Source organism: Pelodiscus sinensis, chromosome 2, assembly GCF_052426305.1.
Source record: "Pelodiscus sinensis isolate ZL-2025 chromosome 2, ASM5242630v1, whole genome shotgun sequence".
Taxonomy (NCBI): domain Eukaryota; kingdom Metazoa; phylum Chordata; order Testudines; family Trionychidae; genus Pelodiscus; species Pelodiscus sinensis.
The window spans coordinates 243,912,075-243,925,441 of NC_143053.1; the positions used below are offsets into that span (position 1 = coordinate 243,912,075).

At 39.1% G+C, this 13,367-nt stretch overlaps 1 protein-coding gene across 7 annotated transcripts in view; it reads right to left on the reverse strand.

Moving 5' to 3' along the window:
* Positions 1-13,367, reverse strand: part of RBM33 (RNA binding motif protein 33) — a 171,348-nt gene that overhangs the window by 84,607 nt on the left and 73,374 nt on the right. For all 7 annotated transcript variants that reach the window (XM_075922758.2, XM_075922757.2, XM_075922763.2 and 4 more), the window contains 4 exons: positions 7,596-7,764; positions 6,491-6,822; positions 5,244-5,501; positions 4,088-4,366 (listed from right to left, as the gene is read on the reverse strand). In XM_075922758.2, coding sequence (XP_075778873.1) covers positions 4,088-4,366; positions 5,244-5,501; positions 6,491-6,822; positions 7,596-7,764 — 1,038 coding nt within the window. The remainder of the gene's footprint in view (positions 1-4,087; positions 4,367-5,243; positions 5,502-6,490; positions 6,823-7,595; positions 7,765-13,367) is intronic.

The window sequence follows — 13,367 nt, forward strand, 5'->3', positions numbered from 1 at the left end:
AGGAACAGACGGAGGAGTGAACTGTTACTACATCCTCCTTCTGAGGAGGATTTCATAGAGTACTAGAAGATAACATTAGGTAGGCATCCCTTGCCTTCGGTGCCTGCTTGGGAATCAACAGTCAGAGATATGCCCATCACAAGAGGAGCATGTCAAATCAGAGATTTCATTTCTCCCATATCAACTCACAGTCAAGTCACAGTACTGAGAGGAGTGCTCAGGGCCTACTGTCTACAAAGTAGCATTACAAATGATTTTTGTAAAGCCAATGGGCAAATGAAAAGTAATTAGAAACTATACTAACTAATCATTAACACTGTAATAGTATTGCAGAAAACCTGCATACTGGCAATAAGAGGGAACTGAATGCTGGTTGAGGCTCCTCTGCTTTTTATGACCTTGGGTGGCTTTAATTCCCTGACTTGGGCTGGTGGGCCGATCAGCCCAGTATTAAAGGGCCAGACTTTAAGTTCAATTTACTGACTTTGGCTATTGGGCCATCTGACCTGACATTAAAGGGAACAGGACATGTAGGGAACAGAAGTGACTACAATGGATACAGCTTGCCAGAAAAATCCAATCTCACATACATGAATACCATGAGAGGAATCCATGTGTACAGATCACTCAAAATACTATTATTTGCTTTAGATTGAGGGAGTATCAGACACTGAGCGGTTAGGTAATTTGTCCAAAACAAAAAGGCATGGGAACAGAACCCAAATGATTTGACTTTCATGCCTTAATTCAAGTCTACAAATCAAAATGCAGACAGTCTGATGCTTGGTGAGTTTTAACTCAAAGATCTGAATTGGATTTTAGGTTCCTGGTGACAGCCTTTATGATAGGCTCTTAGCCTCTGAAGAGGTGAGTGCATCCCACATGATGCAGGTCCTGAATCACCTTAACACCAAAAAAAAGAGAATGAAAAAACGAGTTATGCTGCTTCTGTGAAGTGCACTGTCCTCCTCCAGTGCTCTCTCTAACAGGAAATTAACAGGAGGAACTGAGAAAATGAAATGACAAGATTCCTCTAATCAAAAAAACCTTTAAAAAAAGAGGAGGAACACTTCCTAAATCTGGAAGCCATAATCTATACAAGTCAGAAAGAGACCCTAAAATGACAATATACAACAGGAAGTTATCAGTTCATTGTCCCACTTCAGGGAAAGATTTACGGAGAGAAGTAGAGGCAAAGCAAACTTTTCTTTTGGCACTTCACAAATGAATGAAATGCCTTTATTTCATACACTGCCAGCCTTGCAAAACCGATGTCAAAATGTATACGGGATACAGAAATTCTGTAAGTTAAAATTTCATATGGGCAGGTCCATTTAATCTTAGAACATGCAAAATTCACAGGGATTTGTTTTAAATCTGAGCAGACCATAAGGCTGCTTTGTCTTGTATTATAAGGAACGCACAAAGAGCTAATAACTAATATATACATTTTGGAGTTATTTCATGTTTAACTGGAGAGGAAACCTATAACTATATGTAACAAGCTTATCTTTATCCCCTTTTTTAATGGTCTGAAAGATGCAGAATTTTCCCAAGATCTATGTTATTTCCTGTTGTTTTTAGGACTCTTCTATGAGGAATTGAAATCAAAAGGAAAACTATCTTCTCTCTACTGAAACTAAAGAGAAAAGTTCAGGGGAGCCAACAGACTTGTCAGGCCCCTGGGCAAGGTGTGTGTGAGGGGGCCTCTATGCTTCAGGAAGTGTCAGGGCCTTAGACAAAGCAGCAAAACTCAGCATCACACATCCCACACCACTCCCCCTAGCCCTCAGAGTTGCCCAAACTGTTCTGCTTGGGGGTCCAGCAGTGATTTAAAGCAGTGTTTCTCAACCTTTTTTTTTTTTTTTTTAAATAAAGTACCCCTTATTTTTTTTAAGAAGTACCCCCAGTACCTACAGTTTTCAGACACACAACATTTTTTTTTACCGTTGCAACACATTTGTTTAAATAACTTAATTGTAGCCAAGCGGGCAATGAAATTTTGGGAGTGTAAAAAGTACAAAAATAATAAAATGCTGTAAAACTTAACAAAAATGCAGTTTTCTCCAAATTTCAGTTGTGTTGGCGTACCCCCCAGACTTCTCTCAAGTATCCCTAAGGGTACTCTTACCACTGGTTAAGAAACACTGATTTAAAGGACCCATGGCTCTGGCTACTGCAGCAGTCACCACTCCCCAGGGCTGCCCCTTTTGCCCCCTCCTCCATCAGCAGGGTTTTTATTGCTGATGATGAATGAATGCACAGGAGGTTAAAAATCAATAACTGCACATTTCTTTCATGTTTCATTTGTGGAAATAAGAGATGGTCATAACTAATTCAAGAAAAAGATGAGGAACTAATCACCAGCAACTGAAAAGAAGTTCTTGAAAGAAACTCGGCGTGAGACCAAGGGGTTCATAGCTAACTTAACATGAAGGATTTGTGGTTCTGCATGGAATTACTTCACATTCGAAAATTGTAAGTCATTTAACCATCATAAAGATAGTGTCTCAGTGTTTGACATTAAGGGCCCAAACCTGTAAACTGTTCCACACAAAAGGATTCCTTTTGACCATGTGGAGCCTCAATGGTTTCAACAGGGTTGCATTCAGGGGTATGTGCCCTCACACAGCAGCCTTCAGGATAAAGACATGAGTGAAATTCAGGGTACAGCTATACCTCACACTCTTGTGGGATTCATCAAATTAAATAATTTTTTTCAAAATGGAAAAGTATAAAAATAAAATATTTTATATTTCCTCCGGACAAAATGTAAAAAAAAAAATAATTAAAAAAAAAGTATCCACTCCAGCAGCAGAAGAGGCAGCTGAGAGAATGGCCCAGCTGTAGTTTAAGATTGGCTGGGCTGCAGAAGCTGTCTTTGGAAGCCATTTGGATTTCATGAGAGAGTAAGAAACAGAAAAGAAGAGGAAGGTAGGGATCTGGTGGCTGTCTTATTCACAAAACTGATGAGCAAGTGCTAAACATTGGGGAAGTATTGTTTTAGGTTGTATTAGACAGGGATAGGTATTGCTAAGAGAGTGGTATTTGGTGGTAAAATCTGGAGAATTTACGCATGGAACTCATTGCAACAGGATGTTGTAATAGCCAAAAATGTAACTGGGTTAAAAAAAAAAGTTCATGGAGGACATGTACATCAACGACTATTAGCTAAGATGACCAGGGATGCAACTCCATGCTCTGAATGCCAGAGACCTAAACCTCTAAATGCCAGAAGACAGGAGGGAAAGACATAAATGGAGTTCTCCAAAACTGTCCTGTTCTGTTAACTCCCCTGCAGTTCTGGTTCTGGCCACTGTCAGGACAGGATACTGGGCTACATGGACCACTGGTTTGACCCAAGATAGCAGTTCTTATCAGAAAATCCATACTAAGCAACAGGTTGAGCCAAATGCCTCTTGGTGTGATACAGGAATGAGCAGCAGAACCTGAGGCAAGGGAAGAGAAGCACAGCTGCTGCTAGCTCTATTCCAACTTCATTTAGCTCCATGCTACCCACTGTGGGTCTCAGACATCTTAACTCCAACACCAGATTTCAGGTCAGCAATGTCCTGCCCATACTATTTCTGAAACAACTCTAATTCATTCCTGCTCTGTTTCTCTCCTCATTCACTGGCTGTTGCTTCTCTAACCACATCATATACCAAAGTAGGGCACCCCTAATCAGATACATTACCTTCAGTACTCAACTTTTGTAGGAGTAGCTCCCTTATCTCTCCAAATTGACTCACCCAGCCCTTCCAACCTTCAAGAACTCAACACTAGTCCTGGGAGGAGCTTCCAGCTAATCCCTTCTCCACTTCTGACATTCTGGAAGTGGCACTCATAGTGGTTACAAAGCATAGCACAGTGGTGCATACATGTGAGTCTATACCCCACAAATTAGACTAGCAAATATCTAAACATATTGCTTTAACTTTTAGCCATGATTTCCTATTTAGCAGCATCACACTGGTATATTTTTCAGGTATTTCTCATCTGTACATCCACAGCAACTGCTTACATTAAGAAACAAAGACACGTATTAGAAAGAGCCATTTAACACCAATGGAAAAATCCCCCTTACCTCTGGTTCAGATTTTACTTCTACTTTAGTTTGGACCACTGGCACGACTGCTCTAGCTTTTATTTCAGTCCTTCCATGTGGGCTCCCAACTCCTACTACAGACCTTGTAGCAGATGTTGTGCTGGTAATGGGTTTCACCTGTGCAGCAGTTCGTCGGTTGTTATTCATCTCAATAGCATGTGAAGGTGCTATTGGTAATTCCCGCAAATTGCTATTTCTTGAAGCAGTTGGCTGTAGCTGTTGATTCGGACGCTTGACAACATTCTGCGTTGGTGTATTCTGACAAAGGCAAAAGACAAAATTCAGGTAATGTAGAGGCCTTGGTAGCCATTCCAGGGTTCAGGTTATGTTGAGATTTCCACTTAAAGCAGGATTAACATTTAGTTTCAAAAACTGGTACCAACTCTTCAGGGGACAACAGCATTCACAATGTAACTTTCTAGGAAAATACCTGCTAACTTTTGCAGAGTAAGTTTTTAAAAATGCCCTCCTTTTGAAATGTTCTCAAGTCTATCTCGTCTTTAAGCTTGTTTAAGCAGCAAAACTTAAAACTTCTCTCATATATACACCTCTCAAACATAAGCCACTTCTAAAACCCAAAGAATAACTGTTCTGAACTTTGTCCAGATCAGCTAAGGTACTGAAGCTTTGGATCCCCCACAGATCAAATGAAGGGCTGGGGGCAGGAGGGACAAAAGGAAACAGGGCAAAGCTTTTATGCATTGGAGCAGTCAAGAGTAACAAGGGATCACCATGACAATGCTTCATGGTGCACCACGAAGCCTAGTCTGCAGTGCTATGGGGAGAGCTTCAAGCACAGATGCTGTAGTGCTGAAGCACTGGGTTTCCCAACCCCAATCACAGCTTTATATTTGACCATACAACTCTTCCCCTACTTCACCCTTCCAAACATCCTTGATTGATAGCTTCTTAGCATCAACAGCCAGAGTGTGTGTGTGTCTCTCTCTCTCTCTGCTACACAGTGAGAGAGATGAGGGGAAAAGAGAAGGTCAGTAATACAAGGGGAGACAGAGGTTGGGGGAAGTGGTTATAAATATAGGACACTGAGTGAGGAAGGAAAGAGGAGATGCACAATGTTTTACACACACAGAAAAGAAGAGAACATTGATTTATGCCAGCATTTATTGGTACATACGTGTCTTGGCTTCATTGGACCCTGCCGCTGTTGACACTGTATTCTATTGTTATTTGACTGTTGCTGTGAAGCCTGCATATGAGGTCTGAACTGTGACGGGGTAATGGGAATTAAAGGCTGTGGTGGACCAGCAAGAGGATGGTGATGTTGATGCTGATGATGCTGATGCTGCTGGTGCTGCTGGTGCTGCTGCTGTTGATGCTGCTGGTGTTGTTGCTGCTGGTGAGGCTGAGGTGGTAGTGGAGGATGCAAGGGACCCTTCACATAAAAACAAAAAATGATTCTACACATTTGTTTTTCAATCCTAAAGAAACAAGCCCTTAAGCAAACAGATTTGTTCTTTTAAGTCAACATTATTTTGGCTGTTACATAAGGAGTGCAGAAATATAAGCTTTCCTGGGGCAACAGAATTTGGGGTTAACATGGATTGATTACCGTGCAGGGTAATATCACTATCACTGATCACCTAGATTTTTAGCTCAACTTCTTAAAGTGAAAAAACCTCAAATATTATTGAGACTACAATAAGTAAATCTAATTGTCCTATCTGCTTCTCAGACTTATTACATTTACTCTTATGAAGTTCACAATGTATGTATCATAATCTTTAATAATCCCCACCCCTGAAATTTGAGGTCCTTTCCATATTTTTTTGGTCATACAAACTATTTATCTACCTTAAACAGTTTATAAGAAAAATTAATTTAAGAGGTCATAGTGGTTTCTCTCTCACTGCTAATCCCCTAAAACATACAACTCCTTATCAGCAGAGGGCACCCAAGACCTGTGACAAAAGGGGGAGTAACCCAGCAATGTCAATATTTTGAATACACACACTTATCTATATACAGATTGTTTTAAACAATACTTTCATATTTCTGCTAGAGTAAATCCATTTAAGGAACCATTGAACAGAATATAGACATTAAGAACTTTTCTAATCTCACTAGCTGTAAGCAGTTGAGCAGAAATCACGACAATTTGAACAATTTCACTTTCGAAACATATGTTCATAAACATTTCAAACCTAAACTGTTGCTATGATGATAAAAAACCTGCCTCTCTGTCCAATATTCTAATAAGATAAACACCATAGATAAAACTGCTTAATATTTATAATGTTATTCAAGACTTAGCCACTTTGGTTAGACCCTTGCTATGACCTGAAGGAAAAATCCCACTATAGTTTTCTAAGTGAAAAAGTTCTATTTAGAACTTACAAGCTGACTTTTACCATCAATTCATACCTGCATTGTAGGCTGTATATGTGTTCCTAGATATGGTTGTCCTGGGTTTTGTAAGAACTGTTGCCTGGGTTGCATGAAAGGCCGTGGATTTACTGAACCTGCTTGGTTGAAGTGCAGAAGTCCTGCAGGATTCTGAGGTTGGATGTTCGGCCTTACTGGCCTGTCTCTGGAAAATACAGGCTGTTGTCCTTGCTGATTATATCCTGGTCCAGGTTGATTGAAAGGCAAAGGATTTTGAACAGGGACAGGATGGGTACTGTTAAGGAGTGGGGGATTCGGTGGAGGTGGGGGACTCCGTTGCTCGAACAAATGATGACTTGCAAATCTTGGATCTGTTGAAACCAAAACATTTAATTTAGTGACAACTACTTCCTGAATACAAATGTGTTTAAAATACAGTCGTGCCATATTTCAGCTTCAGGAGAGTAACTTGAAAATGTGATAACTATGAAGTATGAAAGGAGCAAAGCCTTGGCATGAAAAGTGCAGACCCTTGGGAGAAAGACAACAATTTGATAACTATCTGTCATTAATAAGGAATTTTATTATTTCTTCTGCAGAATCACTTAACTCCAAAGAGGAATTAGGACTAGAGAAATGCAAGAACTGATAATTTGAACAAAACTAATGCTATTTCAATCCATGCAAAGAACTAGTCAAGCGATTTTATTCAATTTTTATATTTTAGTTAACGCCATCTTTGTTGTGTTGTAACTTTAACATTCACTGAAAGATTGGTCAGAATTAAATTTGCAGAGGACCAAATATTCCAGATAGATATAACTGTTAATGGAAGAACAACCAGAGATGACTGTAGGAATGGTATTGACATTTAATACCTGAACTGTAACAAACTGAAGAAAATATCTGGTGCTTTTTAAGAGATGGTAAAATACAGGATTACTGTAGTTAAAGACTGGAAAAACTCACTAAAGTTCATGGCCTATGCTATACAGAAGGTCAGACTAAATCATAAGGGTCCGTTCTGATCTTAAGATCTATGAATGAATCTATCTATACATATGAGTAAAGAAAGAATATTCAAATGGTTTATTTGAAATAAAATAATCATCCTGTATAATAATCTAAAATAAAAATTATCTACCTCCAAGGAAGAAAGGGTCTCTTTCTTGGGGTGGAGGAGGTGGTGGTGGTGGAGGAGGCAAAGGCGGTGGAGGTGGGCCTCTCCATTGGTCCTGGAGAGGGAGTCTTGGGGCTTGTGTAAAGTTGGTAGGAACGGGTCCAGGAGTGTGCTGCTGAAAATCTGGAGGGCCCTGTTTAGTAAAGACAAAAACCAGCAAAACTAAGTCCATCTTTAAGAAATTCAGCCATAGTCTATTAAAAATTCTCACTCAAAAAAATCAGTTGATTTATTAATTCTTTTCTGTAATATGTACAAGGTTGGCAGCCCTACTGAGTCATTCTCCCATAATGGATAAGACACTGAACCAGAATCATGAAATGATTTCACAGTGTTTTAATAGTCATTGTTGCACCACAGGAATGCCATTTCCTTTCAAGCTTATTGAAATCCATGCAATTATTGACCTTCTTTCCCATTAATCCAAAAGTCTGAATGTCTACTTTAGAAAACGTTCCTGACATTTATCTTCTTAAACCATGCTATTCTTTGCCGTCTATTTAGTACAACCTAAGCTACAGAAATGAATCAGCTTTACTTCAAAAGGCAAAAGGGAAAAAAAAAAACAATTGTGGCATCCAGAAAATTAAAATAATCATCTTTCAATAAATAACAGGAGCTAACCATTACTACCAATTCATGTAAAACGTAAATAATTAAGCAGCTGATGCATTTCAAAAGGCATATGAAAAATTATCATAGATGTTGTCTTGATAAAAAATAAAGTTTTAAATACTTTGAACACTGGTTTAATGTACTATTATTTTACAATTAGAAGCTTATAGAATAATTCTTACTGAATTTAGTAATTCATACTAACACTATGGCTGTGTCTACATTGGCACCCCTTTCCGGAAAAGGGATGCTAATGAGACCAGTCGGAATTGCAAATTCCGCGGGGGATTTAAATATCCCCCGTGGCATTTGCATTTACATGGCTGCCGCTTTTTTCCAGCTCGGGGGTTTGCCGGAGAAAAGCGCCAGTCTAGACACGATTTTCCGGAAAATAAGCCCTTTTCTGGAAGATCCCTTATTCCTACAGGAATAAGGGATCTTCCGGAAAAGGGCTTATTTTCTGCAAGATCCCGTCTAGACTGGCGCTTTTCTCCGGCAAAACCCCGAGCCGGAAAAAAGTGGCAGCCATGTTCATGCAAATGCCGCGGGGGATATTTAAATCCCCCGCGGAATTTGCAATTCCGACTGGTCTCATTAGCATCCCTTTTCCGGAAAGGGGTGCCAATGTAGACACTGCCTATGATTTTTTGCTTCTGTATGGAAAAATTTGACAATTTAAAAAATTGATACCATCCACTGAAAATATGAGGATGTCTCCCATCTATCCCAATAATAAGAACCACATATATCAAAAACAAGCACATCAAAATAAACAGATTCAAGAAGAGAATATCTCTTTTAAATAAAAGAATGTTAGAAGTCTGAAAACACAGGTCTTAAAATAGTATTAGAAATCTTCCACACTTCCGGAGGAAACATATGCCATAGCCGCCACTGTACCACTCACTCTAGTATATATGTATGTACATGTAAGGGAAAACATAGATGTGTGAATATCATTTAAGCAAGCTGGGCAATTTTTGCTATGCTAGTTATCAATTCCTAGAACAGAATTTCTTCATGCCCATAAAATTGCTGACCTCTCTTCTGAGAGTTCAAAAATGGATTTTTTTGAGCAATTAACACATCTCCACTAAGAGAAGGGCTGCAATCACTCATTTTACAGCACAATACAGCTGTCAGACATAACTACCTTAGTGCAGGGTAGGAAAGGCCAAAACTGGATCCAGAAACCCTACAGATTAAAAGTTCTCTATTCCCATTATCAGATGCCCGAACCAGTCTCCATTGACTACTTCATTTAGAGGAAAGGCAGTATTTAAAACAGCCATGACCATCTTAATGATATTTAAGCTTAAAATTTATAGGAACAACTAATAGCAGCTTCTTTATTTAGATTGCCTACCATGTTCAATTATAAAATATATTAGCAACTTTTTTTTTGACACACAACATAACACCTCTCTTGCAAGTACCCAATTCAGTAAGGAAAAAGCCTTAGGCTAGAGAATTAACTAAATTCTGGCAGCCTGCAAATAGGACAACTGAATATAAACATTCTGAAGAGCCAGGTCTGAGCCACCATGAAAGGAGTACCATCATCACATATTGTACTAGGAACACCGAGAAGCTGTCAGCATCTGTAGTGGAACGGGGCAGGAGGAAAGCATGCCAAACTAGTTTGCCACATCCAACCAAACCCCTTTTCTAGCCCTGGCACATGGTTTCAGTATCTCAACTCCCCCTTCCGGGGCCACCCATGAGGCAGGAGTCCCACACTTCCTGGACAGGAGATGGGAAAACAGATCATCAACCTTACTGTCACCACACTCAAAAAAACAAACCATAACACTTCTGCTGCTGCCAGCCAATGTAAATTTAAGACCTGTAGCTCCAGGGTAGTAGTCTGTGTTGCAGAATCAAAGCTTCAGGGTTCAAACCCTGAGGTTAATGCACAATGGAGAGATTGTTACAGCTGCACATAACAGAAATTGTTTTAATTTTTTTCCTTTTAAAAACACAGCTAATTACATATAAACACAAAATGGATCGTCAGACCCAAAGACCTCCAATTCTTCAGAGGCCAAAGTCACGGAGGATAGGTCCATCTATGCTTTTTAACCAGGATGGATAGAAATGGTATCCCTAGCCTCTGTTGTCAGAGGCTGGGACTGGGCGACAGGGGAGGAATTACTTGAGGATTACCTGTTCTACTCTGGAGCACCTGGTATAGGCTACTGTCGAAAGACAAGATATTAGGCTACACGGACCTTTTGTCTGACGCAATATGACTGTTCTAATGTTCTTACCTAAAGCACTGATGAAGATATTGAACAGAAACAGATGCAGAACTGATCCTTAGGGGACAGCACTTGAAATTCCCTTTCAACATGACTGTGAACCATTGATAACTAACTTCTGGAAACAGCCTTCCAACCAGTTATGCACCCACCTTTATAATAGCTCAATTTAAGTTGTATTTCTTTAGTTTGTTTATGAGATGGTCATGCAAGACAGTATTAAAAGCCTTACTAAAGTCAAGATATGTAGATTCCCTGCAAATCCACGGATATCTGCTTTATACCTGTGGATATTCACATCCGTGGATGTCAATGTGGATACCTGCAGCTCATTTTTGCCAGTACGAATCAAATACGGATACAAATTTTGTATCTAGAACCCTGCAAAGCCACAGATATCCATGGCTCATTTTTGCAGACACAAACGTGGATGCTGTTATAATATTGTGTATCCATGCAGGGCTCTAAAGATATATCACATCTACCACTTCCCTCCCTATCGACAAGGCTAGTTACCCTGTCGAAAAAAGCGATTAGGTTGGGTTAACATGATTTTATTTTTGTCAAACTGTTGCTGTTACTTATCACCTTATCTTCTAGGTGTTTGCAAATTGATTAAGTAATCATTTGCTCAGGTATCTTTCCAGGCATGGACGTTAAGCTGACTGATCTATAATTCCCCAGGTTGTCCTTTCCCCCCCAGTCTGCTATTGTACACAGCACTGATTCATCTCCAGAGCTGGTCACCTTGTGGAAAAAGTCTATGTGAGTCTTAAATTAAAGGCTTTATTGTTATGCATTTGTACAAGGGGACAAATTAAGGTTGCAGAGATCATTTTTATTCTGGCATTTCCTAATTTGTGTGTGTGGCTTTTCAACCCTTAATGTGGTGTTTGTATACAATTTCTTAAGTTTCTGAAAAAACTGAAAAAACAAATGCTATCATAAGGCATATAATCACCACATGGGCCATTAGCAGGATAGAAACCTTCAGATTCACCACATAATCCTTTGCTACTTGAGATAACAGAGTAACTGATAGGAACAGTAACAGTAGACTGTCCTGTTATATGCAGGCTTGCACTAGAGATGAATGAGACCTTGTGCCAGTGGTTTCCACAGATATTTGTTGACAACATACATAATGTTGCAACCTATTTAAACTATACCCATTGTCTTCTTGTCTTATGACTTGACTGGATAGTGTTACAGTCAGATATTTCCAGCTGTCAGCTGGAATGGATTAGCAAGGATACAATAAAATATCTTAATAGCTGAATAGACAGTATCAAGCGTTTATTCATTGATGCATATTTTACATCAGCTACAAGACATCTCTATTTTTTCCCATTTTTGAAAATTTCCAGATGTGTTTTAATAGTTTTTATTCAGTGATCTACACTGTATGATGTAAAAGGAACACTTAAGGTTTTAATCACAGAAATATCACTTTTTTATTGTTAAAGACTGAGACCGTTTATGTTCAGCATAAGCTATAACAAGAGAATCCATAGTATTTTAAACAAAAATCAGCAGAGGGGAAAGTACATTTGGTTTCAGAACTGGACATTTTCTTAAATACAAATGATGAGCTGCTGGGAAAGTGATACCCCGTTGTTTTAAAGGGCTTCAATTTTACTGGAAGTTCAGTGCACATTAAATGCTTCCAGCTGAAAGCTAACTAACAAAAAGCTTTTACACTAGGGGAGAGAGGGAACATCTACCAAATAACAGCAAAATAGTGAGTATACATGTAATCCAAGATGCCTTTTTGCAAAACACAAAATTTATTTTACCTATTACTTTGCTTGAGTAATCAGTACTTTGATTCTAAAAAAGCATTTAACTGATCTTACAACTTTGAATATATCCCCCCTTTATTTTCTTTTAACTAACTGGTTGCCAACTAAATGAAAAAGGCTCTCAAGCTAGTGTTGACAGGCAAGTTAATAGTGCTTAGGCCCCTTATTTCAAGGCAGGGATTTGTCCTTACTCTGGGGAAAGTAGGAAGTGTCAACCTCCAGGAACCCACCTGGGCTGAACCACAGCAGCAGAAACAAATGGCTACACAGAACTAACTTCCATCCCAGAAAGAAGGCAGCTGCAATGCAGGGCCTACAGTATGATATGGGAAGAAAGGAGGACTGATGGGGAGTCCTTTTCCTTGTCAACAGGGTATATAGTTTTATTGCTAATTTGGTAATGTAATAAGATTATACAATATTGAACAGAAAGAAACTCTGGAATCCAAGCAAAATCACATTTCATCCATATGTACTATAGATTTCAGTGAAACTTGACACAAGACAAATATTCCAGGAGAAGGAAAATCATACAATAGTCTAGAAAGTAAAGCTCCCTGAGCTACTCCAAAATTCAGGACTAATACTAGCCACCAGCACCACCCACTTTAAGCAGGGTAAGGGGGGGGGGGAGAAGGTGGAAGTAAAAATCTAAGAGAGGCTTCTCTATTTTTGCAACCATTTGATTTAAATGCTACATCATTTTTAAGCTCTACTGACTTTATGATTTGATAGAAAATGATTTCCCTGGCTTTTGTGCTAAGTATGGTACTTGTACCTTTCTTACTGTCAGAGTTTAAAGGTAAGCAGAACTTCTAATGAGAAAGGACAGTAGGCACCAATCTTCTTAATACCTATAAAGCAGACAAACCCTGTTTGGGATTTTTAAATCTTCAACTCTGCACAACAATGCCAAAGCAAATGCAGGCTCAGTATAATAGAGCAGGATTGACTCAATTACCAATATACCGTGGCACTGAACTCTTATTGCTCATTTCCCCTAATGGAGAAAAAAAATGTTGGAATTAGCTTTTTCTTCTAAAACATTATGTGGCTAG